Genomic DNA, 26,856 nt, shown 5'->3' with positions numbered 1-26,856 from the left:
AGACAACAGTGCTTAAGGAAAATCTCCTTAACAGGTGATGACTGGCGCAGTATAATAGCTGCATGACATAACATGGCATATTCACACTTGTGTGCGGCTGGCTTCCACAGAAGTCATCCCTTGACCCTACTCCTTTTGTTTCATTATACAGGGAGGGCATCCACAGAAAGGAGTCCCTGGTGGTCATTACATTTGCGGGTCTGGTAAAATTGCCAGTAATTTCGGCACCAACATCGCAGACCAGCAAAACACAAGTGTGCCGGTGGGGGACTGATTTCCCTCCAGCCAAGAGATGGAGGTAAATCGGGCTCCTGCCAACAAATAAATGCCAGAAATACTGGCACCAATATTTAAGCAATATGACCCATGCTGCGGGCTGTTACCAAGTCAGGTAAGGACCTGGGGCCCATAGTTATAGGCCCGAGCGAGTACCTTGCAAGCAGAGGGAACAAACACTCCCTGACTCGGTAATGGCCCTGTGGTGAGGGGCATATTGCTATTAGTACCCTGGCCCGCAAGACCGGGGTACTAAAAGCAATCGTTTTCTGTTCTGAAACGCTGCAGCGTTTCGGAACAGAAAAAATAAAATGCCATTGAGAGTGGACGCACTGGGAACAGAAGTGTTCCCGGCGCTTTCGCTCCCGAAAAAGGACAAATAAGAAGGTAAGTGGAGTTGGGAGGGTATTGAGGGGATTGGTTGCAGGGGGTTGGGGGGATCCAAAAAAACTTACCTGAATCCCCTGCGGGTAGAATGGTGGCCTATAGCCCTGTGGAGGTTCGGAGCGGGGATGGCCCCGGTTCATGCCTCTTCATTGGCTGAGGGGCTGCCGCCGGTGACAAAGGAATGGAATCCTGGATGAGGGATTCCCGGCGAGGTATGGACCTGGCGAGGGATAAAATCAGAATGTTTGTTTTATTCTAGTTGACCCTCGCCGGGTACTAATATGGGAATCCTCTACATGGAGTCCTATAGGACTTAATGGAATGGGGATTTACAGCTGTTGCTAACACCTGGAATATCCTGGTAATACCAGGATATCGGGCACCAGTAACGCAAGGGATGGTTTCTCACATGAATTACTGTTGGGATACCAGGAAATTCGTAATGTCCCCACCTCCCCCGTCATCACTCACAAGCATTACAGGTAACATTGGATGTTTGTTTCTTTTGCTTGCTGCAAGTAAGTCAGAATGTAGTGTTAAAACTCCTGCCCCTGTACCGATTTGCTAAAGAAGCAATCAGGATGTCTTCTTCTGTGAGGGGATTTCTGTTTTTTTTTTTGTGTGACTTTCACGTACGTATTGTGGCACACAGATCTGATGCTGCCGTCCTTTTCCCCAAGGTACCCTTGTAAAGAGAAGATGATGGAGATCTTCATAATGTCCACAGTGGAGAGCTGGAAGCTATTAGTTCACCCTCGCCTCTTTAGCTTGTAGATTAGATGCATTTATACCACGCAACCCGAACAGGTGCAAAAACTTAAATAATTATGCAGGCAATAAGAGCTCACAAACCAACAGAATGAGTATGTCTTTAAAACTTTACACAAGCGAGGGGCAACCAATGAAAACCTAGTCTTCCCAGTTTTACACCTAGATTTCAGAATGGCCCGTAGAAAGCAACGATCAGAATGTAGTATTTTGTTGGGAATAAATAAATCAGATTTCTTGATTCAGTATTTGGGAGCCAATCCAAGCCTATATTTGAAGACCAAGCATAGCTTAAAATCACTTCCACTGTACAGGAAACCTGTGGAATTACTTCCTGAAAGTCTGAATTGAGTGTGATTTAGTCAGCCCAAAGAGAAGCTGAATGGCTGCATTTTGAACCAGTTTTAAATGATGCAGTTGGTAAGTAGGGATCCCAATGTGCTAGCCATGATCTAGTCCAATTTAGAATTAACAAGGGTTATAACCACTACTGCATGCTGCGATGAATCAAGGGTATTAGTCCCTTCTCCCAAAGGGGCGGTTGCCCCTTTTGAGACTAGGGAATTGCACTTGCTCCTCAAGCCCCTCCCTAGGAGTCTGGGCAAGTGGGACCTCACTGGGAGAGACTTGGGAGACAAAGACTCCTGTTCCTGTGAGGAACTCCCTAGACCATCCACCATTGTAGCATATATGGGACGATCAAATGTAAAGAACATAATAAAATCTAGAGATGTTGCTGAAGACCTAACCAAAAAAGACCAGGACAAGGATCGGTCTCTGTAAGGAGAGATGCACATATTACTGAGACGAGTAGACTGAAGACGGACAGTGTGCTGAGGAGAGGCGAAGCGCAGAGAAGAGAGAGAGAGAGAGAGAGAGAGAGAGAGAGAGAGAGAGAGAGAGAGAGAGAGAGAGAGAAGTGTAAGCAGGAAGCCCCCTGACAGTGTGATACATGGAGGAGGCAGAGGCAAGAATAGCTGTGGAGCCTGCGACTTTCAGAGAAGTACTGAACGCCAGAAGGAAGCCCTGGAGGGCCAGCGTTTCTGAGCAGAGAAGAAGGGAATCCTAATCCCAGTATTGGCGTAACCACTGCAACTTCGTGATGGGCTATGTGCCTGTTGAAAAGCGCCGAAACCACCCAGCCAGGGAGTCCACGAGAAGCCCTGCTACCGCACTGATAATCGGTTGCAACGAGAGAGGGGACAGAGGGCAGGATGCAGACAACAATGATAAGCACGAAATCCAGAGCAGAGGAGGAGAACCAGAACTAGCGCAGAGCACATTAGTGTTCCCCTGCAGATACAGAGGTAACTGGGAGAGCGGTAAAGCCAGGAGGCTGCTGTGGGCATTTTTTCTGGCGCAGGAGAAACTTGTCCCAGTGAAATTGATGAGATACTGAATATAAAGCCATTTAAGTGGAACTGTGTTCATGAGATAAAGAGAATAACGAATAAGCCTGAAAGAGAGGGCATTAACAACTGGACAGCACAAATATTCTGGGGAGAGGGGGAAAGCACCCCATGGTTTGAGAAGTAAATATTTCAGCAAACCTGAGGGAGAATTCTATAAATGTTAAGTGAAATCAAGTGAACCAAATAAGAGAAGAGATGATCCAACTGAGCAACCCCAGGAGAGGGGAAAGGTCAAGTCACAAGAAAGTATACCCAATTTAAGAAGGCCTTTGTTACAAGAGTCAGAAAGGCATTCACGCCTAGATCAAAGTATAAGAAAGAGTGCTAAAAAGGAGTGTCTACAAACTGTCATTAAAGGGGGATAAAACCCAAGTGCATTTTGAAAGTTACATGAACTTATACAGAAGGTGGCAAGAGACTACTTAAAGATATCATAGAGAGAACTTTGGAGTAAAGAATGGATATTGCCATAAGTGACAACCAGGAGAGGGGAGATATTCTCCCGATCCAATTTAAGTTAGTTAAGATACTCGTAGGGTCAGTTAGAACTAGTTTTGGACCTTGTACATATTCCTTTGGGACTTCCTGATGAGCACCTTTAGATATTTACACAGGCAGGGATATCCCACTAGCAATGGGGAAAGATGGGCCTTATCCTTATTTTTTTAATGAACACCTGTAAAGATGACCCTCAAGTGTCTGCCGCCTCCTTCCGACCCGCCACGTATGGTGTTTGAGTGGGATGTCGACCAACTGAAGTTGGGGACCTGTACTATTTACTAAATTCAACACCAAAGTAGAAGCTCCTATGGTAGACCCGTAGGAGTCCATAAGATTGATTTACAAAGTACAGAAGAAATTGTGATTCCTGCTAGGGAGAGATGCCTGATCCCCACAGGCATTACCTTGGTTGTTCCCCAAGGCACCTTTATTAGGCTAGCCTCAAAGTCAGGGTTGGCCTGGAGATGTGGGTTGGATTTTTTGGCCGGGGTCATTTACACCGACTTCCGAGGCAATATTAAAATCCTGCTGCACAACAACAGGAACAATCCCTATACAGTAAAAAAAGGGGGGGAGAGTAGCCCAAGGGATCATCAAAAAACCATGCTTCCCATATCCCAAGAGGTTGAGGCTCAAAATGAAACAGAGAGGTACAAGTGGGTTCGGAGGGGCAGATCTCCCCATAGTGGAGACCCGCAAAGAAGAGGCATAGGAGGTTTCACCACTACCTGATCTGGCTTTTGCCCAGAGACATAACCTGGTCCTGACCAAGGCCTTTAGTAGGGTAACCACTGAGGAAGCAGACCGCAGCCAAGCACATACTTTCTTTTTCATTAAAAAAGGATAGTGGTCCCCTGAAGACATAAAATTGTTTTGGAGCTTGCCCATTCACATCTAACAGCATCTGATCAAGGGGTGGGGAAAACAGAGTCAAATAATACCCAAGTCCTACTGGCCAGGAGCTTTTGCCAATGGTAAAAACTTAGTTTTAACGTGTGAGATCTGTCAGAAAATTGCCATGTTATGGCCACACCGGGAGATTTCCGGCACAAGTGAGGCCTTGGAGCTCCAAGGTCTAAGTGTAGTCCTAGTTTATTCTTAAGTAATCAATTCTTGTGATATGATATGATTGTTTATTTATATAGTGCCTATACACAATGTGTTTCAAAGCGCGTCAAGGCAAGGGAGGGAACAAGGGAAAATACAATGACATTCTTACAGGCCATGAACAGTAAGGGTAAGGATGTGAAATTAACTATCCTACTCTGCCTGATGACATTTCAGATAGTGCAAGAGCTAAGACATATATAAGGAAGGGAGGGGGAGAGTGGGAAGGCAGTGGAAACAGACAGGCGACTACTGTACTAGGCCTGACAACATTTCTGGTAGAGCCGGAGAAAACAAAAGGTGAAGGAGAGGGGTGCAGAAAGGGAGGGGAGGAACAAAACAAGTGACTATCGTACTAGGCCTGATGACATTTCAGTAGTGCTAGAGGAGGGGTGGAGGGAGAGGAAAAAAACAAGTAAGGGGAGGGGGGAGGTGACAGACGAGGTTGCTATCATACTAGATCCAGGGACAATTCTGATAGAGTAAGTGCATAGAAGAAAGTAAGGGGAGGAGATAGGAAAAAGGAGAAGGGGATAGGAGGAGAGAACAGAGAGTAAGCAGTCAAAAAGAGTGGAGAAGCAAGAGGGGAGATTGAATACAATTGCAAAAGTCAGTAGTAACACATAATGTTGCAAGCCTGGATACAAGATGAAGTTGGGAACAGCATGATTCAAGGCCACCATGAGAAAGGGTGACTCACCGTGGGCGGGGCTTGGGCCAGGTGACCAAGATGCACTTGCACCTCCTCCCCATCTGCAAAGGAAAAGAGGCTGGAGGGCTCCTTAAAGTGGGAAAAAAGGAGCAAGCAGGAAGGCACCAGGAGGGTGGGGCTTGCTAAGTGAGGAAAAAGAGCGGCGACCAGGAAGACGCCAAGTGGGTGGGGCTTAGGCAAGGTGACCATGATCCACTGTATAAAGACAGGAGGTTGGTATTCACTGTCATAGGCAACCAACCGTGACCTGTCATAAAGTATATGCATTGTTTAGAAAGTCGCAGTTCACCAGTGGCAGGATCAGTCTCCAGTTTAGTGGTGACCGTTGTGATGAAGAAAAGGAAGGCTCTCATGCAGTAAGCTTGCCTTTTCACATTACCTAAGGTGACACTGTGTCAGAAACAAAGGTGTCCTAATGCTGCTGTACAGTGCGGCTGTCCAATAGCTGAAAATGTAGGTTGAGTAGTCATGCAATGCAGATTTTCACACAGACTACATGTCAGGTTAGTGTAGGGTTCCACAGAGTTCCAGGGGACTTTGTTCAATTTTCCTTCAGTTTCAGTGTATTTTTTTAACTTTTGCGTTTTGGCCGTATCTGTTCCTAGACTTCAGTATTCTAGTATGCCTGCCTCTTCATGCTGGGCCAAGAAGGGCCAAGAAGCGAGAATTCTTCTTGGAGGCTTCTGATCCAGCTAGTTGAGCCACGGCAATAGCCAGAAGTACTGCTTGAATAACCCTCTGCTTCTGGAAAGACTGGATTCCACAAACCCCCACAGCATTTGTGTTATTTGGGGAAGGTTGCTGCAGCAGAGCTTCAATGTGGTCATCTTCCGATTAAGGCTACTTCTCTGTGCTTAGGGATGCATTCTAGTGAGACAAATGTAATATCGGAAGATGACTTTGCAACCAGCCTCCAGTCGCTAACATTTAAGGGCCATCCAAGCATTGGGAGCCACCATGCCGTTGGAGTCTTTTTCCTGAGCAAACAGTGTGTATTCAGTCTTGAATATAGACATCCTAGTAACACGTATGCCCAATCTGGCCTTGGTTGGCCCTGCCCCGGGCCTTCTGGATTCTGAGTAGCTAGGAAAGAAAATTTCTGATGTTTGTGAATCTGCTTAGAATCACATGATGTGCATAAAGTCTGACATATAATGGAAATCGCAGGGTATTGCATCTTTCTTTCGAAGATCAAAAAAGGACGTTGATTGGATGTGACTGCAACACTATCCTTACCGTAACAGGTAGTGCACCCAAAATCCTTCACGCGTCGAGGACCCACAGATTGTTTTTTTCCACCTACCTAGTTGGTCGCACGTGAGGAGCTTGTATAGAGTTTATATTGTTTTTTCTACTTTTAAGCAGTTTGTACTTCTTTTCCTTGACAACTACTCAATGATTGATCCTGCCACAGCGATTATCCTACTGACGACTCGGCGACCAATTTACTCGTGGCCTTGGCCCTCCGGCCTGGCCTCACAGTAGGGAGAGTTGGGGCCCTGTTTATTACTGAATATCTCCTAAGAATGCCTCTTCTTTGCCCCTCCTTCTTTTTCCTTCAGTCTGGCTGTCGTTTCTCTCTGTTATGAAGCAAACACCCTATAAATTCTGTCTGTCTTGCAACAGCAAATTTCCCTGGAAAGGTACCCATCGCCAGTGCAATTGGTGCCTCCCTCGTGTCGATGAGGAGCTGTCGGCAGCCGCAGGTCCGATTCGGAAGCTGTAGATTTAACAGTGAAACCTTTGCGTTCCTGCGTGTCCATCCCGGCCCCGACGAGCATGCCACTGGCAGTGCGATGGGAGATCACAGACCGCGACAAGGGCACACACAACCCCTATGCTTACCTCGACAGATCAGCAGAGAAAGACTGACGCCTGCAGGCCTGTCTACATTTTCAAAAGGGCCTACTGAACGTTGTGGTTCGGTGCCCTCTGTGCACCCACCATTGCGGACTGCACACCGTATGAAGTTTTCTTCAGCAGGCACTCACATTAAATCTTCAGCCCATGATGCAGTAGAGTCGAAAGACATGCCGAAACGGGCTGATTCATCCAAAACGCTCCAGAAGCTTGGGGAGAAGCTCTCTAAAGCCTGTTTGCAGGGTTCTGACCCTAGAAAGGCCTCCCCTTTACCTGAGGGGTAGTCTCCTACTTCTCCCCGTCTTTTAGACGCCCTGCAGCAGGATCCTGTTCCAGCTGCACAACCCTCCCCACTGATGAGTCCACCACCTCTGGGTGAACTAGAGAAATATTTGAGGCATGTATGGATAAAATGGTCAAATTTATCAACTTTCTGAGCCAGTTCGATGATGTCCTCAAGAGACCTAGGCCTGTGGATTCTTGTCCTGTTCCGCTCAAGTCTCAGAGGCTCTTTTGACCCGGTGCACAATTTGCATCCACGGATGAACCACATCCACTTGAACCACCTATAGATGTGTTCCTGAAAGACCAGGATGACAAGGACTTCTACTATGTTTCTGACCTAGGTCAGGCAATTCATGACCCTGTCTCTCAAGTCCCAGACTGGGACCTCGCTGATGATGAGGGCACTTGGCGCACTACCCCTTCACATGAGCCAGATTCAGACAACACCTTTTTTGGACAATCCTCCCATTGTTCAACCCAGGGACTCGTCAGCCTTTGACGACTTATATGCTTTTTAATAACCTTATCAAGAAGGCGGCTGTTCTTTTTTACAATAGTCACCCAAGAACCCGTTCCTGATTCAGACTTCGTGGAGGATATCCTTAAGGAAAAGTACCTGGTCAGCCAGGCCATTCCACTCCCACTCTTGCACTCGGTGAATAAACACCTGACTCCCTCCATGCTGCCAACCACCAGGAAAAGAGCAGGAGTGCCACTATCCTCGTCGGTCTCATCCAGACAAGGATTGCAAAAAGCTGTATGCTCTCGGCAAACTTGTCACCATCTCTGCTGTCTTTTGTACCCGAATCATCAATAACACCACGCTCCTTGCGAGCTATAGTGATGTACAATGGAGACTCGTACAGGAGGGCCTTCAGAACTTCCCGGAAACAGCCCGCAGCAAACTCCTAGTTGTGGTCACTGAAGGACACCAAGTCACACAAAATATCCTGAAAATACACTGGATTCGGCTGAAACAGCGGGACGCATCCTCACACAAGGGACTCTTCTGAAGCACCAGGCCTGGCTGAAGAATTCTGGATTTAAGCCAGAGACTCAGGATTCCCTCATCAATAAGCTGGTGGAAGATTCTGCTCTTTTTGGTAAGGTGGTTGGTGAGGCCCTGGAAACTGCTAAAAAAAAGAGCACAAAACTCTCAAATCACTTAACCATATTTCAGCCAAACCCTTTGTCCAGTGAGGGGCATTTAATACCCGCATGCAGTCTTTCTCACGTTCCTCCTAGCGGTAGTAGGGGTCAGGAGGCACCCCATGGTTTTCCAGTCAAGGTACCTCCAGCGGCTTCCAGTCCCCACAGCAGCGTGGATTTCGACATGGGAAGGGTAGGGGGAGAAACTATGCAGCCAGAGGCTCCCCTACCCTAACCAGGAAATGACTCGGCAGTATGCGTCCCCTCCCGTGCCTCCCCTGTCGGGGGGACATTTAACACCTTTTACCCACGCATGGCAGGGTATCACTTTAGATCGGCATGTACTGGAGACCGTCACCCATGGGTACTGCATAGAATTCCTACAACCACCCTGCTACCATCCACCCAAGAAGAGTTGTCTCTCAACAGAGTATCTCTGAATCCTGCTGGAAGAAGTCCAGATCCTTCTAGACAAGTGAGGGATCAAGGTTGTCCCTCATCTTCAGGTCAACAACGATATTTATTCAATATACTTCCTTGTACTCAAAAAAGGATTTACCATGCGCCCTGTTTTAGATCTGCGTCCTACGAACAAATATGTCAAGTCTCTATAGTTCAGGAGGACAACTCTTTAGGAAGTTATCCCACTATTGCAACAGGGGGATTACATGGCCACATTGGATATGAAAGATCCACAGAAGGTACCTCAGGTTCAAGATAGAGAACACTCACTATCAATTAAAGGTGCTACCCTTCGGCATTGTCTCATCCCTGAGGGTGTTTACGAAGGTACTAGCGTTAGCAGCTGCTCACCTGCTCAGGCAGTCCGTCCCAGTTTTTCCTCATCTCAATGACATGTGCATAACTGGGGACTTGTATGGAACATGTCTGGAGAACACTCAAGAGACAGTAGATCTCCTTTTCAATCTGGGATTCTCAATCAACGAGAAGGTCAAATCTGGACCGAGCCAAGTCAAATAGTTTCTGGGTGCACTCATTTGGACAGAAGACGGCCTCGTCTTCCCCTCCAACAAGAGGGTTCAAAACATGTTGTTCCAGATCCCTCACTATGTAACCAGTCGCCGGATAACCGTTCCCAAAACTATGCGGCTACTGGGGATGATGGCATCCTGCATCTTCCTGGTTCCACACACCGTCCTCGCATATGCCCCATGTACGAGTGGCTCTCGAGCCAATGGTGTCAGGCAAGCCGTCAATGGGACAAACTAGTGGTTGTCTCAACAGCCCTCGTTCAGTCTTTGCAGTGGTGGTCAAAGGACAACCTTCTAACAGGGAAATCCTTTACCACCCCCTCAGTAGAAGCCACTCTCACCACGGATGCATCGCTGTCTGGGTGTGAAGCACACCTCCTAGAACAGACGGCGCACGGCATGTGGTCTCCATCAGTAGCTTCCAAACATATCAATCTGCTGGAACTACTGGTGGTGGTCAAGAATTGAACGTATTCCAGACACATTTACAGGGGAAGACCGTTCTTGTCCTCACATACCGCACCACAGCTACGTATTATCTGAACAAACATTAGGCACTCACTCTCCAGGGCTTCCAAACTTTCCCAGAACATTTGGAAATGGGCACTCAAACACAACATCTTCCGACTATCACGAAAATGTTCCAGGCGAATGCAATCTTCTGGCAGACGTGCACAGCAGAGACTTGCACCTACCCGTAGAGCACGAGTGGCACTTGCAAGAACATATTCTTCTAAACGTCTTTGCAGAATGGGGGTTATCCATACATGGACTTGTTCATGAATCTGGGGAACCCCAATTACCAGATTACGCCTCACAGACCCGCAGAAGCGATCCAAAGGGAACAGTCGCTGGATAACAAGGTCTAGGAGATTTGCCTATGCTTTTTCCGAGATTCCCTTCTCAACAAGATATTGCACAAGATGCTCCAGGAACAAGAGACAATGATCCTGGTGGCACCAATGTGGACCCGACAGTCATGGTTCTCATATTTCATGGGAATGTCAGTCTTTCTCCCCCCAAGAAACTGCCCTGCCCGTTCGACATGCTGTCACACGACCTAGAGAAGCCACTGCACCTCTGCCCCCAAACGCTCAATTCAGCAGCTTGGCTCCTGAAGTCCTAGAGTTTGGGCATCTCCAACTACCTCAAAGATGTACCTAGAGAGGCACGTAAGCCTAACGCCAGATACTGTTACTCTGAGTGTAAACGTTTTGTCATTTGGTTCAATTTTCAGAACATCAACCCCATTGACTGTTGACCTAAAGATATAGTCCTTTATCTAACACACCTTTTAGACTTGGGGCTTGTTTTCAACTATCTAAAGGTCCACCTCGTTGCCCTTTCTGCGTATACCACATCTCAGATCAAGGTTTCATGGTGGAGAATTCCTGTAATCAAAGCTTTAATGGAAGGGGGAAAAAGACTTCACCCTACTACCGGATGGGACTTGAATGTTGTTCTCGCAAGATTAAGACCTCCCTTTGAGCCAATTCATAAAGGCATTCTTAAGGCCCTCACCTATAAGACTGCCTTCCTAGTGGCCTTTACCTCTATAAGGAGAGTACTCTTACATCCCGTCCCCTTTCCTCCTACTGTATGGTTGTCTCTTGCGAGGGACGGGCGACGGAACCTTTTTCACCTGACTCTGCCCACTGGCGCCAGTCCCCTCTTCTGGGTCGACGTGAACGGGCCGAATTCACCAGCGCTCCTGGGTTTGGCTTCGGCCATGTAATACCAAGCGCTCTTCCCCGGACATTCTTCAATCTTTTTCTTTTCGATTACTTGGTCCTCCGATGCCACATTCCTCCCCGGCGCATGTTGACTTCAGCGGGCTTCAGCAGGTGTCCAGTCTGCGAGGGGCTCTTCCCTACATCCTATCCCCATGCCCTTTGCCTCTGCTGCCTTGGCCCCGACCAAGGCTGGGAAGGTTGTTACGCATGCAATGCACTGACTCCACTGGCACTGAAGAACAGGCTAGCTAGTTGGAGGGAGCTCTTCCAGAAGTCACCTCCGGAGAACCTAAAGGACGTCATCAAACATCGCTTGAGGCAGAGGGAAAAGCCTCTATTCACCATCGCACCCTCGTAAAGGCGACTCCTTCCCAAGGAAGTGCCCGACCGGGAGGTACCTCTTAGGTTCTAGCTTCAGCACACGTACCAAGGCTAGTCCAGCTACCGACCTCACGACCAGGGGGTCTCCGGATCCTTCCGGGTTCAGTGCTGAGGGACGACAAGGTTCTTTTACTGGGGTTACTCCTGAGGGGCAATGGCCTAGTACCGGCGGCATGTCCGGGGCGGGGTGCCGTCACGCAGCACTACCGTCAGCTCTGCCGAGGGCAATACGCCTTCCAAGTCACAGCTTGAGGTGCAGGATAGGCCTTGTGTTCCAAAAACAAGCATCTTGGATGGGGCTGGACCCAGCAAGCAAGGTACCACGACTTCGTCATGTGGCACGCAGCTTGACAAAATGGCCACCGCGCCAGACAAGATGGTTGCTCGTCCGATACCCCCTCTTGCGGAGCGGGTGGAGGAAAGAGTCACAAGTGGGATTGTTGTCAACCAGGTGCATGGCTTACAGTTTATCATCAGCAGGGCAGGTTTCCCCTGCACCCCAGGCAGAGTGTGCCCCGGTCCCAGTTGCCCTTAGCCACTCCATTATCACCTGCCACCTCTACAGCCTCCGAAGACCGGTTCTTAGAAAGGTTCCTAGGGCTGATGCAAACTCCCCAGATGGAGGCCATCCTCCAGGATGCCATCAGGGACATACTCCCCCAGGTCACCCCACTGGCACCCATAGTCATTCCTCCAATGGCTCCGGTGCCACAGGCCCTAGCTCAGCCGCCGCTGCCCCCACCGGCTCCTCTGATTCCGGCTTCCCTGCTTCCCACAGTGCAGGCAGTTCCACACCAGCCTCTGCAGCAGCCACCAGCTCCGGTCCCCATACCGCAGCCACAGCCCCCAGCACTCCTCCACCAGCTCCGGACCCTTAGAGCACCCTGGTGGACACTGACGAGGAGGAAGACCCTGACATGCCAACTTCAGATAGGGCCTTCCACGAACGCCTTGCAGGTTTGGCAGAGTATTTGGGCCTTCCTCATCCCAGCCCGAGGAGTGAGTCTTGGCTGAAGTCCTCACCCTAAGACCCCCTACTAAAACAGGGATCCCGATACAGAAAGAAGTCGTTGCCCTGGCCTAGAAGGGATGGTTTAAACTGCACTCTGCCCAGCCTGTCAATCGGCGCCTGGGCGCCAAGTACAGGCAGATGGAGGGGGGACACACTCTTGCTTTCAGCACAGCCTCAACCACACTCTTCTGTGATGGCTGCGGCGTCACTCTATTCCAAGCCTCAGTTGTTCTCGGCCACCTCGTCCTCGACGCTGCTAGGCAAGGAGAAGATCTTGAAGGCGTACGGAAAAAATCTGAACTCCAACGCCTCCTTGCGCCTAAGTCAGGCTGGCAGCCGCTAACCAAAGTCTCTGGCGGGAAATTGCAGACTTCCTCCCAGAGATCCTGGCACAGAGCCAAGCGCACCTCATGGCGGGACTAGGAGACTCCAGGCTGGTAGCACAGGACATAATGGAGTCCACCGTGGCCCACATTGATACCTTTGCCCGAGCCATCTGCATTGCCACGGACATGAGAAGAAAGGCCTTTCATTGGACTACTAAGTTTAATCCTGAAGTCCAGGAAGGCATATTGGACCTTCCACTCTACCACAGATGAGGAATTGGATAAAAAGAACAGCAGCTCGCAAACCGTGAAGTCTTTATCTATTCTTACGAAGGCCACGCCCAAGGCCTACACCCAGTCGCATCAATGCTCCGACAAGGGGCGGGCGTTTGGCGGGTTCCGAGGCTTCCAAGAACGAAGTCCAGGCAACCTGACCGTTCTCTGAGTCAGCATCGGAGGAAACAACAAAAGGGGGTGGGCAATGGTTTTTTCCAATCCCCTCCTCCGCAGAAGCCTTGGACGGAAAGAAGGCATGACACGCCCCTTAATGTCCAGTTGTCTTCGGTGGGGGGGCAAGCTTGCCTTGCACATGCAGTTTTGGCACAAGAATTATTTAGATCCCCGGATCTTCTCCTCCGTAGTCTCCACGGGGTACCGCCTACCGGCTACTCTCCTCCCTCCTCCCCTACTCTCCCACAGATTGGGAAAACAACTCTGCTGGCAGAGATCCGGTCTCGCGTCGAGAGCCAGGCAGTGAAGGATGTCCCAGCCTCCCAGCAAGGATTGGGCTTCTATTCCAGGATTTTCTCCATACAGAAGAAGGACCGGGCTGGCCTGAGAGTTGTGTTGGACCTTTCCACCCTCAATCTTCCCCTCCCTCTGCAAAAAATTCAAGGTGATTGCGGAAACACTGGACAGGGAAAAACTGGATGTGCTCCCTGGATCTGAAGGACACTTATCTACACGTCCTTATTTGGCAGCCGCATCGTTCCTGACTGTGCTTCAGGATCATGTGCTTCCATTTCCAATACAAGGTGCTACCCTTCGGCCTCAACTCGGAGCCCAGGGAATTTACCAGGTTAATTAATGAAGTGGCAGCCTTCCTCTGGGCCCAGGCGAAGGTTATAAATAACCTATTATATTATATCATATATCATATCACCACGTCTACCCATACCTGGACGACTGGCTTGTCCGGGCCACCTCTCCGGAAGCAGTTCAGCATACTGCCTCCTCACTGATGAACACACTCCACGACCTGGGGTTCACTATCAATCTCAAGAAGTTTCAGCAGCAGCCCACGCAGAGCCTGCCCTTCTTGGGCCTCATCTGGGACACAAGCTGCATGAGAGTCTTTCCCTCTGAGGACAAGAATGTGGCCATCAAGAGAGCTACAGCTCACTTCCTCTCCAGGCCCGTGACCTCGGCCTGATGGTACCAGCACCTACTGGGTTTTCTGGCAGCGGTCCTCTTGGCCGTGCCCCACACAAGACTCAGAATGCAGAGATTACAGCTGCACTTCGCTGCCTCTTGGAATCATTTACTACAGACTCTTCCCTAGAGGGTTTGGGAGCCACCCTGGACAGCCACAGTGTCCATGGAGTCTGGACTCTGCAGGAGTCCCAAATCAATTGGCTAGAATTGAAGGCCTTATTTGAGAGCAAGACAGTTCTTATCCAGACAGACAACTCCACCAGCATGTACTATGTTGACGAGCAGGGGGGCACCAGATCCCCTTCACTGTGCAACCTAACAGTTGGCATGTGGGAATGGATTCTGGAGAACAACATGTACCTCATAGCTGTCCACCTCCCGGGGGAATCCAACCTGGAAGTGGACAGGTTCAACAGACTGGGGGCGGACAATAAGAGTGGCAATTCAACGGCCTGGTACTGAAGGAGATCTTCCTCAGGTGGAGGCATCCCCAGGTGGATCTATTTGCCACCCGGGACAACAGGAAATGCCAACAGTTTGCCTCCTGGCAGAAGCAGGGCTCCGGCTCCCTGGGTGACGCATTCCAGATACAATGGAACGACATGACTGCATATGCCTTCCCGCCCACACCCTTGGTCCACAGGGTGATCTGCAAAGTAAAGGAATCCTGGCACCTCAGCATCATTCTGATAGCTCCCTGGTGGCCGGCGAGACTGTGGTTCTCCGAGCTTCTCAGCCTATCGGACAGATCACCCATTCACCTACCGCTGGACCAAGCTCCTCTCCTGGCCCAGCAGGGGTGCAGGGTACTCCACCCTGCTCCTCACAAACTAGCCCTTGCAGCATTGTTCCTGAGAAGATCTCGCTGAAACATATCTCAGGCTAACCTAGAGATCATCCAGGGTGCTAGATGCAAGGCTACTAGGAGCCAATATAAGAGTAAGTGGTCTAGATTCTGTCATTGGGCCATCTCTAGGGAGATCGGCCCTCTTAAGTGCACCTTGGACGACGGGCTCTCCTTTTCAGCACACCTCGCTCAATCTGGTGTGCAGGTGGATACAAGCCGCGCCTCTCTGGCAGCCATAGGGGCTTACAGGAATTCGGAGGAGGGGCTCTTCTCCTCCTCCAACCCGGTGGCCAAGTGCAATCTGGGGGGCCTCCACATGCTTTACCCGCCTATAAAGAAGCCACACCCTGTGTGGGATCTCAATGTTGTGTTGGGCGCCTTGGCGCACCAACCTTTTGAGCCTATGGCATCCGCGGACATCAGGCTGGTCACCATAAAGACAGCTCTGCTCATGGGCCTCACCTCAGCTCGCAGAGTCAGTGAGATACAGGCTCTGGTGGCATCAGAACCCTACACCACTTTTCACAGGGTCCTGCGAACGCACCCTGCTTTCCTACCCAAGGTGACCTCCTCCTTCCAGCTGAACGAGGAAATAGTCTTACCCACTTTCTTTGCTGACCCCAAGGACGAGCCTGAGGGTCTTGCACCATCTGGATGTCAGACATGCGCTGAAATACCACCTGGACAGAACCAAGGACTTCCGCAAGTCGGACGCCTCGTTTGTCACTTTCGGTGGGTTAAGGCCCGGTTATCGGGCTTCCAAGGCCTCCATTGCAAGGTGGTTGGTCGTGGCCATCAAGGAGGCCTATGAGGGGCAGCACAAACCAGTGCCAGCAAACTTACATGCCCATGTGGTCAGAGCCAAGGCCACGGCCATCGCATTCCAACGGCTACCTGGGCCACCCCTTTGGCTTTCTGTAAACACTACTGTTTGGATGTCGCCTCTAGGTCAGGCATGGCATTCAGGCAGGCGGTTCAAAGAAACCTGTTTCGTAAGGAGGGGATCCTCTCCACCCTGACGCTACATTCAGTTGTAATCACCCATACAGTGTCGAGGAAAGGGGACGGGACGTAAGAGTAATTAATAGTTACTCACCATAGTGACTAACGTACTCTTAGTCTATAGTCCCCTTTCCTCCTTACGTCCCACCCCTCCCCCCCCAATAATACTGGTGTCATTAGGCAATGGTGATCATTGTCGATGCGTCAATGGGGACTGAGGAGTGGCGCCGGTGGGCGGAGTCAGGTGAGTGCATGCGCCCAGGGCCTCACCCACCCACACCTCTAAAATTAGAGGGGAAGATTTTGTCTGGTGAAAAAGGTTGTTTCCCGCGAGGGACGCCCATACACTATGGAGGAAAGGGGACTAGATTAAGCATACGTTAGTCACACTGAGTAAATATTAATTTAGGGAACTGCAGGCTCTCTGTTCAAGACCCATTTGTGATCATTCATAAAGACAAGGTGGTACTGCACAAACACCCACGCTTTTCACCTACATTCATTTTGAAGTTCCATGTGAATCAATCCATTGAACTTCCAACTTTCCTTCAAAATCCCTCCAGTTCAGCTGAAAGAAGCCTCCATACACTAGATGTTAGGAGATTAGTGGTATACTACCTTGAAAGGACTAAACCACTAAGAAAGACAAACCAATTCTTTCTCTGTGGATGCTGGTAGAGAAGAGGACCCTGTCTCTAAATCAACTATTTCCAAATGGATTATTAAATGCATCACACTGTGTTACTCTCTTGCCAAGAGAGACTTACCCTTTACACCTAGAACTCGCTCTACTCGAGGCACAGGGGCTACTATAGTATTTATTGAAAATGTTCTTCTAGACTGTATTTGCAAAGCAGCCACCTGGAGTTCTGTTCATACTTTCACCCAACACTACTGCTTAGACACACAATCCAAGTTTGATTCTCAGGTGGGACAAATAGTGCTGTGGATCTCCATCAGAGTTTCACGTGCACAAGCGTTATTTAGCGTTTTGTTAGGGAACATATACTGTTTTCCTAATTTGTTATATCTTTGCAAGCACTTGGGCTAGTTTCACAGAAGTACAGCACTTGCACAGAAAACCCCAGTGTACCTTTTGGGCAGCCCACCCTGAGCAGCCAAAGGTCTATCTGAGAAAACACTACAGAAAGCTATGGATGAGGACACACTAAGGAAAGGGTTGATGAATCAGTACGATCAACAGTGACACAGGACAAGCAAAACAAGCAGGAGGATCTTTCCTGAGCTACCTCTCGGGAAATGTGACCCAACTATTTGGGCATTTCTTGGCCACCCTGATCTCCTAACTGACCTTGTACAACATCTAGCTTTTCAGCACAAGCTGTACTCTAAACTAGAGTTCCTTTGACCCTCCTGGAAAATCACATCTGCTCTGTAAAAGGTATCATTGTGTTTTAGGTACTTTTGCAGCAGTATCTTAGTTGTTTATTATTTTCCCTCAGGGCCCAATGGAACCAAGAAAAGAATCGCTATGGGGATGTACCTTGCTTGGACCAAACTAGGGTGAAACTAAGACAGCTTAACCGAAATGAGGTTTGTAGGATGATTGGGTTTGCATTATGATGTGCTTATGCATTATACATGTTCTTGTTTTGCTATGAACACTCTATTTCACCTCTCTAAATCTGGTGTACTACTTTTCTCTGTTGTGCATGAGTTTGCAATAGAACACCCAAAGAATCCCTCTTTTCTTTCACCTTTTTTTGTGCCTAACCACCTTGCATGCTCCAGGCCATATCCCTAAAACTGATTTCTCTGTGCTCCGTGCACCATCTAATTAAACTATAATTCTGCCCATGCTTCAGACTATTGACTCAGCCTACCTTCCCTACACAGAACAAACCATCTCACAATATGTGCCTTTTCAGCAAGCAACAGACCACCTTACCAAGCCTGCTGACCTGTCTTCAGACTTTCACTCTCTGAACCTGCATCCCTACAAGATGCTGGATTCTGGGCTCTCGCAGACCCCCTTTCCCTGCACACCCCTGCAAATACTGTCAACAGATGAGATTATCTTCTATTTGGAAGCCGCAGATATGTTAATAAATACATTTTGCCTGCTCCCCGATTTGCTGCCTCTTAGTATACAAGCCTGTATTCATGCCGGCATTGCTTGAATTCTGCAGATTGCTTCACCATTATGATCTCCAATTTCTAAGAGGGTAGTACAACCAAGTAGTGTACCTGCGGATTAACTTAATTTTGAAAGAGAGGGGTGGAATGGATTACTCCCAATGAAAGTCACCAACACGGAGGAAAATGTCCAAGAAGCAGAAGGGATCTGACTAGTCAGTATAGTGGCTTTACAGGGGCTTTTAGAAATGATGCAATGTCAATGGGAAGTTATCTATAATGCAGAGGGGCAGGCCTATGGAATACAGTAGGCACAGAGAAGAACGTTCCAGGATTCAGGTCTTGCATCCTGAAGACCCCAGCACTGATGGGAAAGTTCATTATTAGGTGTTGCCTGGTAATTGCTCTGCCCTCAGAGTTACTTATTGAGTGTTGACATAGGGATCCTCGTAGCACTTGGGAGTGAGGGTTATGTGCTTGGCAGTGATCCTGGGATTCTCTGAGAATTAAGTGTGAGTAGTAGGATGTGGGTGTTCTACCTAATGGTCTTAAAATTGAGGCAAGAATGATAGGCAATTGGAGTTGACCTAAGGAGTTTTTTTTTTTATTTATGAAGTGGACATTTGTATAGTGCCTATACACAAGGTTTTCCAGGCTCCACAAGACAAGATGGTGGGGGTGGGGGAACAAGGAAATAACAAAACGAAAGACTGTTATAATGGCCTTGTGACAATCCTACCGTGCAAATGCTTGAGAAGGTTGTAAGTGTAGGGGGTTCAAGGAGAGGTGCAGGAGTAGGTGGCCTCCATGGAAGGGGGCAGGGAAGTACTGGTGGGCCAAGAAGGCAAGTGCCAGGGGGGAAAGGGGAAAAAGGGAGGAGGAGTGCAGTGGGCGGGGTGGACCACGTTGGGTTAGTCTGGGAAAGGGAGCCCAAGGGCAAGTGCTGACAATGGATACTGGGGGGACTGGTGGGGGATGGTCTTGCCCCTTTATGACTCTGAAGGGGCCAGGGTTCCACGCTGAGGATCTAGTGATAGCAGTTGGACACATCCTGAAAGCATCGAGAAATTAGGAGTTATTGTTATGCAATGGGTATTGCTACAGGTAGTCGCTCAGCACTAAGAGAATGGTGGCCAAAGGGTGGTAATTTGGGGAGTCTGTCCGCGCTAATGACTGTGATGGGCTTTGGGCTTTTAGCAAGGAAATCCAAGCTCTAAGTGTTGTGTGTTAACCGTTAACTGTTCTATGACCGCTCCGAAAACAGAGTCTGAAGAGGAAGAAGCTGATTGTTGCCCTAGGGAGTGTCAACATCGGGGAAAGAGTGGCAGCAGCCGAGTGCTCCCCCATTGAAAAACTCGTAGCTGAGATGACGGTAGCAGGCATTGGGTCTTGTTACATGGAGTATGAATAGTGAGGCATGAGTAGTACAAATTGAGTATTGTCCATTCGAAATTTCATGCATTCACTCCATACTAAGAAGAGTATGCCAGGAATTGAGGATTGCCACATAAAGCATCTCTGCAAAGAGGGCAGGGTCGTAGGAGTTGTGTTGCTTAACAATAGAGAATGGTAGCTGTTTAGTATTACATGGAGTCTGACAACCAAACGGGTTGCTCTGGTTCAGGGTTTCTCACACATTTCATTGGCAATATACCATTTTACTGGGTACCCCAAGTTTGATGGGGGTATGACCCCATTTTGTCAATTACATCTTTGGTTTACAGAAAACCTTACACATTTTTTTTAATTGAATAGTATAAACTATATCGAATGAAATTAATTAAACTAATATCATGGAATAACAATACATCCTGAACTCCCAATACCAAAACCGTTCTAATACATGTTATCCTCATTTTAAATAATTAATACAGATGATGTTCTTTTTAAAAAAAAAGATAACGTGTACATAAGCCCAGAATGTCAATAGTGCAATAGTCCAGGAAATCTGAAACCATTAAAATGTGTTAAAACACTTAATCTTGATTGTTATAATGACCCATACACAGCTCCCTAAAAACAGTATTCGACTTTCAACAAATATCTTACAAGAATCAATTCGTGGGTCACAGTTTCTAATCCCCCCCCCCTTTTCATACGCACACAATCTCCCCTTAAGCTCAGTCTTAATTATTCAGCCCTTCACCTTCTGCTTACTCAAATGCATACAATTCCTATTCCAGTCGTGTAGACTGGCCTTATTCTTAATCTCCAATAGTGGTTTCATTTGCAGATCAATCACGTGTTAATTGAAACAAAATGGCAGTAAACTATTTAGCAAATTGGTCTTGCTGGCTTCTTTCTACCTCAATGCTGAGGGCGGACCCATTCCTATGTTGATAAATCTGTGTTTGATAGGAGGCACTTTATCCTTAGATGCACGTTTCAATCGATCTTCCAATCACACTCCTTAAAAAAAGAAAACGTTTATCTCACAAAAAAGAATAAATAGCTTACAATTCTTTTTTTCTACGGTTTCCCTAAGTATTCCATTTAGTGAAGTATTTCCAAGTAACTAAATCTTTAAATGAAAGAGTGACCACGGGCAGCAGAAATCAGAGATTGGCAATGGGCAAGGATTGACGTGAGACACCTATGTCTCATATTTACTAATGTAAATATGGATATTAATCCCAGTTCACAGTATATCAATTGTAACTGACTCCTCTTGGCCTTTCCCAAAGCTCCTCAGCAAAACGTGGCATCAAAACATGCCAGCATATGTAGAAGTGTGGGAGCCCATATAACGAGGAAGAACATAGTTCAAATAACCTGTTCCATGGGGTGTACCCCACCCAGGGGCGTCTATAACCAAGTTTTAGCTCACTGCACCCTGCACAGAGTATTATCCATTTGCATATCCGTCTAGTCCCACATACAGAAGGGCAGTTCCTCTTTCCTCCCTATGCCCCCTCCAGCTAACCCAGAATAGGGCTGCAAGACTTCTCCTTGGCCTCAAGCCCAGGGACAGTATCTCTCCAGCCCTAAAATATCTCCACTAGCTCCCGGTGGCTGCAAGGATCAAATTCAAGATCCTCTGGAACATCCACAAGGCCTTCAGGGGCCTGGAGCCACGCTATCTCAAACTTTCCCTCCCTAAATACTCCCCTGCTAGTGCCCTATGCTCTCTATCTCCAACTCTTTATCTGTCAAACGCTTCTCCAAGCAGAGCGTGGGGGGCAGGTCTCTCTCCTCGGCTGGCGCCTCCCTTTGGAAGAGCCTCCTTGCCCCTCTCAGACTTGAGCCGGACCGCCTCAAGTTTCAGAAACTGCTCAAAACTCTGCTCTTCTCTACCTCTTTCCCTCCCCTGCTAATCACCCCACTGCCACTGTGATTGGTGGCCTGATCCTCATGCATCTCACAGGTTTCCTGGCCGATCTTTCCAGTCGATACCAGTACCCTCCCAGCCCCCATTGCACTACCCTTGCTTGATGGCTCTACATCCCGCTCTTGAGTCACCTGCACTTGCAATTAACCTGAGGTTCGCCCCATTGCCTCCCCTTAGCACTTCCTTCTCGGGCCCTCTACCAGCACTTTCCACTCCTACTCCCCTCCATATCTCCTGCACTTCCCCTCACTGCACTTGCATGTGCCACAAGGCCTAGTGGGACCTTGACTGTTTTTGCTATTATTTTTCCCCTGTTCCCTTCCCATTTAGCCTTGTGGCGCTTTGAAACACTATTCAGTTGTTTAAGCTCCTAGCAAATGCTCAGTCAAATAAATTGTAATGCTAGGCAATTCTCGTACCAGCCACAAAACCCAAACACTTGTTTCCTCCTCCTTGGGCCTTATCAGTGAGGTAAAGCTGAGCCTCTCTAAGGCACAGGGAGCAAGGGCTGCATGCTTGGATTACCTTGTGAATTAGAAAAGGGTACACACATTGAGCTAAAACGTGGTTGTAGACCCTCGTGAGTGGGCACCTACCTAGAGAACAGGTTATTTGGTCGGGTTCATGCTCAAGTGGAGGTGTGGCAATATCTTTGTTAATTTTCTGATTGAGTCAACCATGTTTCTGATCTTATTGTCCTTGCCTCCAATCCATATATAATCATTGGTGTCAATTTATATTTACATCTAACAACGTACCATTTTGTTTTTATTAAATTGCTTATGGCTTAACATTGATTGATCTAACCCCACCTGGTGACTCGTTCAGATCTTTCCGTCATCCCCAATAGGGGTCGCCACTGAGAAACCCTGTTGCAGACTCTGTAATGTTTGTTTTTAAAAACAGTGTTCTGTTATCAAACTGTTTTCTGATACAAATGAAGAGTATGCCCTAGTTCACACCCTCCACTTGCACCCTAGTCGCAAAGAGCATTAGTGTGTGTATCATACATGTGCACATTGGATGCCCTCTCACCCACTTTGTGCAATTGAGAGAAGCAGCCGGTTGAAGTGTGTTTCTGCGGATTCCAACTCACTTGCTTAATTGCGAAAAGGGACGTGCTTTGAAATGTGCAGAAAACCAAAGAATACCCCAGCGCCTGTTTTAAACGATGCATTGGAAGGTGCAATGCATGAGTACCATTTCTGACCATTTCATGCACTTTTAAGTAGTGCCTCATGCATTACTTTGACTGAAACCGTGAAAGGATTGGCTTTTTCCAGCACTTCATCGCTGTGAAGTGCACCCTGAGCACCCATGTGGGTGAGGAGAGCAAAAATAACCTCCCAACGCTCACCCATGCAATGAGGCACGTCCTTTGAGCTGACATACACCCCCTAGAAATACATGTCACCTATGTGAACAAGGTGATCTGCGCATGTCTTAGAATCACACAGTAAAAAACTATTATGCATGCTTTTTTTACCTGAGTAATTATTTCAGAATTGGGCTGCAGAGAGCCCTCCTTTTCTCTTTCAAACATACTAACCCCCACAAAGAGAGATCGCGCGTCGGGAAGTTCTGTGTTCAATAACCTTGCCTTGCTTTTGTCTCCGACTCAGAGAACAGATTACATCAACGCCAGCTTCATGGATGGATATAAGCAGAAGAATGCCTATATTGGCACGCAAGGTAATCCTTCCAGCAGGCTCTATTCCTCTTTTTTATTTTTTTATTTTGTATAAAAGCGGATTTGCGCTCTACCAGAGGTGCCCGTGTTCAGCTTGTGGCTATGACTAAGTCCCCTCTGCATCATATACCAAATCCCTCCCACATGGTTGCGCGGTAAAGTGTTATTTTATGCTGTGATGTTAGATGTCTTTATTTAGAATTGAAATCCGGCTACAGGGCCCTTGCAGTAACAAAGCTGGAAGATAGTTTATATTGTGACAAGAGACTGTTCTCTTCTTTGAAGTGACGCTTGCAAAAAGAATGCTGCTTAGTAAAAGCACCATGTTTCGCAAGAAATGGCATTACCTTACTTAAAACGGCAGTGCTTCCCACTTACTCAAGTTTCTTTAAGCCGTGGCATTACCCAGAAGTTCAAATGTGTGGTTCTTTCATTCCCTCTTTAATTTCAATTCTGAGCCCTCTTAACACCTTTCCCAAACCCTGTTCTTTTAGCTAATTTATATTTCATTGGAATTATTTTGTTAAGTACAGTTTAAATGCTCTAAGGGCAGTTTTCCATGACAAAATGGTTCCTTAAGGACCTGGGACGAGCCTTTTGAGACATAAATATGTTTATTTTCTGGAAATCCTATGTACATGTCGCTTGCTTTCACAGTTGACTATGTGTCAAGGAAATATGCACCTGCGCCACTTCTTTGTTTTGATCTCTGGTGGGTAAAAAAACACACATTTTAGTTTTTTTTAATCAAAGACTAAAATGTTGCTACTGGATCTATTGCTCGACCAAAAATTGTTCGAAGTGTTGTAGCTCGATTTGTTTTGCTTACATTTTCTCCACCAAATGTCGATGGTGAGTTTGGGTTTCTGCAATACTATAGGGTTGAGGTACAGGCAGTGGTGTGATGCTAGCGTCTCCCTCTTGTCTACTGTAAAATAATCCAAGCAAATACATATGAGCAAAACAAATTCAAGGGAAAGAAACGAGCAATCGACATACATCCAAAATATTCTGCTAGACAGGTGGTGAGCATGGACTGTGCATGAAAGATGGGCCTGCGTGAGTGGCAGGCTTGAATATGTCTGTGAGGAATGAGTATACATCTGCGCGATTCAGTCTTGTAGATCATCATCTTGAATGCCAATGTGTGACAGGCTTCAATGGCTATGTGAAATGCCTGAATGCAAATGATCGCTGACTGCTAGTGAGTGATGGGTTTGAAGATGCGTTTGAAGTGCACACTCTGTCCCTGAGCGCAGAAAGACGGGAGTCTGGATGCCACTGAACTGAGAGTTCGACTTTGCCTCTGCATAAGTGGCTGTGACAGGCTCTGTAGCCCACCCATTCCCCTTTTGCCGAAGTTGCAGTGCAGAGGCTTACATCATCAGTATTTGTTCCAGGAATAAACGGAGGAAAGTAGAGTGACCACAGGCAACAGCAATCACAGATTGTCACTGGGCAAGGTTTGGCATGACAGACTCCAATGACACCTCAGGAGGATGTCATCAAATTCCTCCAGATGCAGGAGGCCTACTGGGGCACCACACAGATATGGTCAACTAACCAGTAAAAACAAATTTCTGCAAGCATCCTACTTTGCATATGAATAGAATCACCATGTTCCACCCTCGCAATCACTCATATTTCTGCATGTGTATACTGCCATACAAATGGGTGACTTTGCAGAAGTGTGTGTGTGGAGACCTCTCTAATAATCTCTATCAACTACTTAACCCTCTAAACCCTGCTCAAGGATGACAACTCGGGGAAAGCGAAGTCCTGTTGTCCTAGACAAAAATCACCTATAACCTATTCAGGAGCTTAACACAGTGCTCAAGACAGTGCACACTACCTCACGTCCACCAGGTCCCCTTCTTATCAAACACACATCCCATGTCTACATTCTTGCCCAGTAAGTTAAAAGCCCTTTTTGTGCCACCCGCATGATTCTTGACCTGCTCTAGAAAGCTGTGTGTTTCCTCCACCCACACTATTAACATTCCCCTCAGTTTGGTCGTGGGCAAGACCAGTGACTGAATTTGGACATCTAATAAGGGCCGGGAGGATAGCTCAGGGGCAACACGTTGGTCTTGGAAGCAAGACAACGCAGAGTAACACAGGTTTGAATCCCTTAATGAATAATGCCTTCCAGTTATCCTGCAAAGCCCTCATCTTCTGTAAAGACTCCATGCAAAGATCAGGGAACCAGAAGAAGGGTCCCATTTATGCCCTTATAAGACAGTTGGAAATCTTGCAGTAGCTCCAAGTATTTGTTGCCAAGACCCTGATTAAGGGAATCTTTCAGAAATGTCCCCATTACATGTTGCAGGCCTGGGCTTGCCTCCAGTGTCAGGATACCCAGTATTCTCGAACTGGCTGACCTCTGTTTGATAGCCGTTAGTTTCACTTTATGGATAATGGGTCTAGCTAAGTAGTAGTGATATCATTGTTTCTGTCTTGCCACCTTGAGTTCTCCTTTTCTTTCGTGGTTGATGAGGACATACCAGCTTTCATCTCCTTCATATTCCATGCCAAGGCTGTCACTCTCAAACTAAGGCCCTCCAGCTTGTGTCCATGCGAACTGGGTTTTTTAAATTTTATTTTTTATAAATGTAAAGCCCCCGTGGGATCCATCGGGGGAGGGGGGTCTCCTACCTGTCATAGGCTGTGGCCTAGCCTCTTTGTGCTCCAGGACGTGCATTTATTTTTGGTGAGGTGCTACAATCGCTTCAGATGCATCTGCCCACTGTTCCGGCTCCTTTTTAGTTCTTTTTGTGTCCTCATCTGACAATCCTCCTCAATATGGTCCTTTTGAGCTATATTGTGAAAGATATGAGTGGTAAGTTTTGACGAACTTAAAAACACAGCACCGGCGTATGGCCTTCGCTGCTCTCTTCGGAGGACGTTCCACTCTGCACGTTTTTATTTTTATCACCTAGTTTTATTTTTCACAACTTTACAATGACGGAAACAAAATCAACAAAGATGTGCAATTCATATTTCCACAATGGTATTATCAGTTTATTGAACATTTTACCTATTTCTGCAACATTTATGTTGGACCATGAGATAGTCGTATCAAAAGTCTGATGTGTGCAGTGCCTCTGTTAGAGAGTTTTTCCTCAGCACTCTAGTGAGGGATGTGAAACCAACTAACCTGCTGGCAAAACGGGATCCCTACCAAAAGAGTAGCGCGATCTGTACTGGTGGCAGACCAGTCAGGCATAACTTGGAGGCGGCAAGGCTGGTAGTGAAGTGCAGTTATTCCATACGGTTACTCCCAAAGAATACCCTACACTGGTATACTGAAAAATAGGCCGTTTATTATAAAATCACATGTACAATACCTGTTCAGTCGAATAAGTACTTGGGTTAAAACATTACATAGCAACACAATGTATGTATACAGTGATGGTCAGTGAAGACCCTACCTACTCCTAAAATCAAAAGTAAGCAGCCCAGTTCCTGGTTGTAGACACTATATACATATGTTTTAGGCATAGGTGGGAAGAAAAGTGAATCATAGACGATAAAAAATGATGCACGAAAACAGTCAT

At 47.5% G+C, this 26,856-nt stretch overlaps 1 protein-coding gene across 2 annotated transcripts in view; it reads left to right on the top strand.

Moving 5' to 3' along the window:
* Positions 1 to 26,856, top strand: part of PTPN9 (protein tyrosine phosphatase non-receptor type 9) — an 808,671-nt gene that overhangs the window by 496,144 nt on the left and 285,671 nt on the right. For both annotated transcript variants that reach the window (XM_069624559.1, XM_069624558.1), the window contains 2 exons: positions 17,648 to 17,738; positions 23,232 to 23,301. In XM_069624559.1, coding sequence (XP_069480660.1) covers positions 17,648 to 17,738; positions 23,232 to 23,301 — 161 coding nt within the window. The remainder of the gene's footprint in view (positions 1 to 17,647; positions 17,739 to 23,231; positions 23,302 to 26,856) is intronic.

This window comes from Ambystoma mexicanum, chromosome 11 (assembly GCF_040938575.1).
Source record: "Ambystoma mexicanum isolate Mex_15411 chromosome 11, UKY_AmexF1_1, whole genome shotgun sequence".
Classification (NCBI taxonomy): domain Eukaryota; kingdom Metazoa; phylum Chordata; class Amphibia; order Caudata; family Ambystomatidae; genus Ambystoma; species Ambystoma mexicanum.
This window is presented reverse-complemented; position numbering and strand designations above follow the sequence as displayed.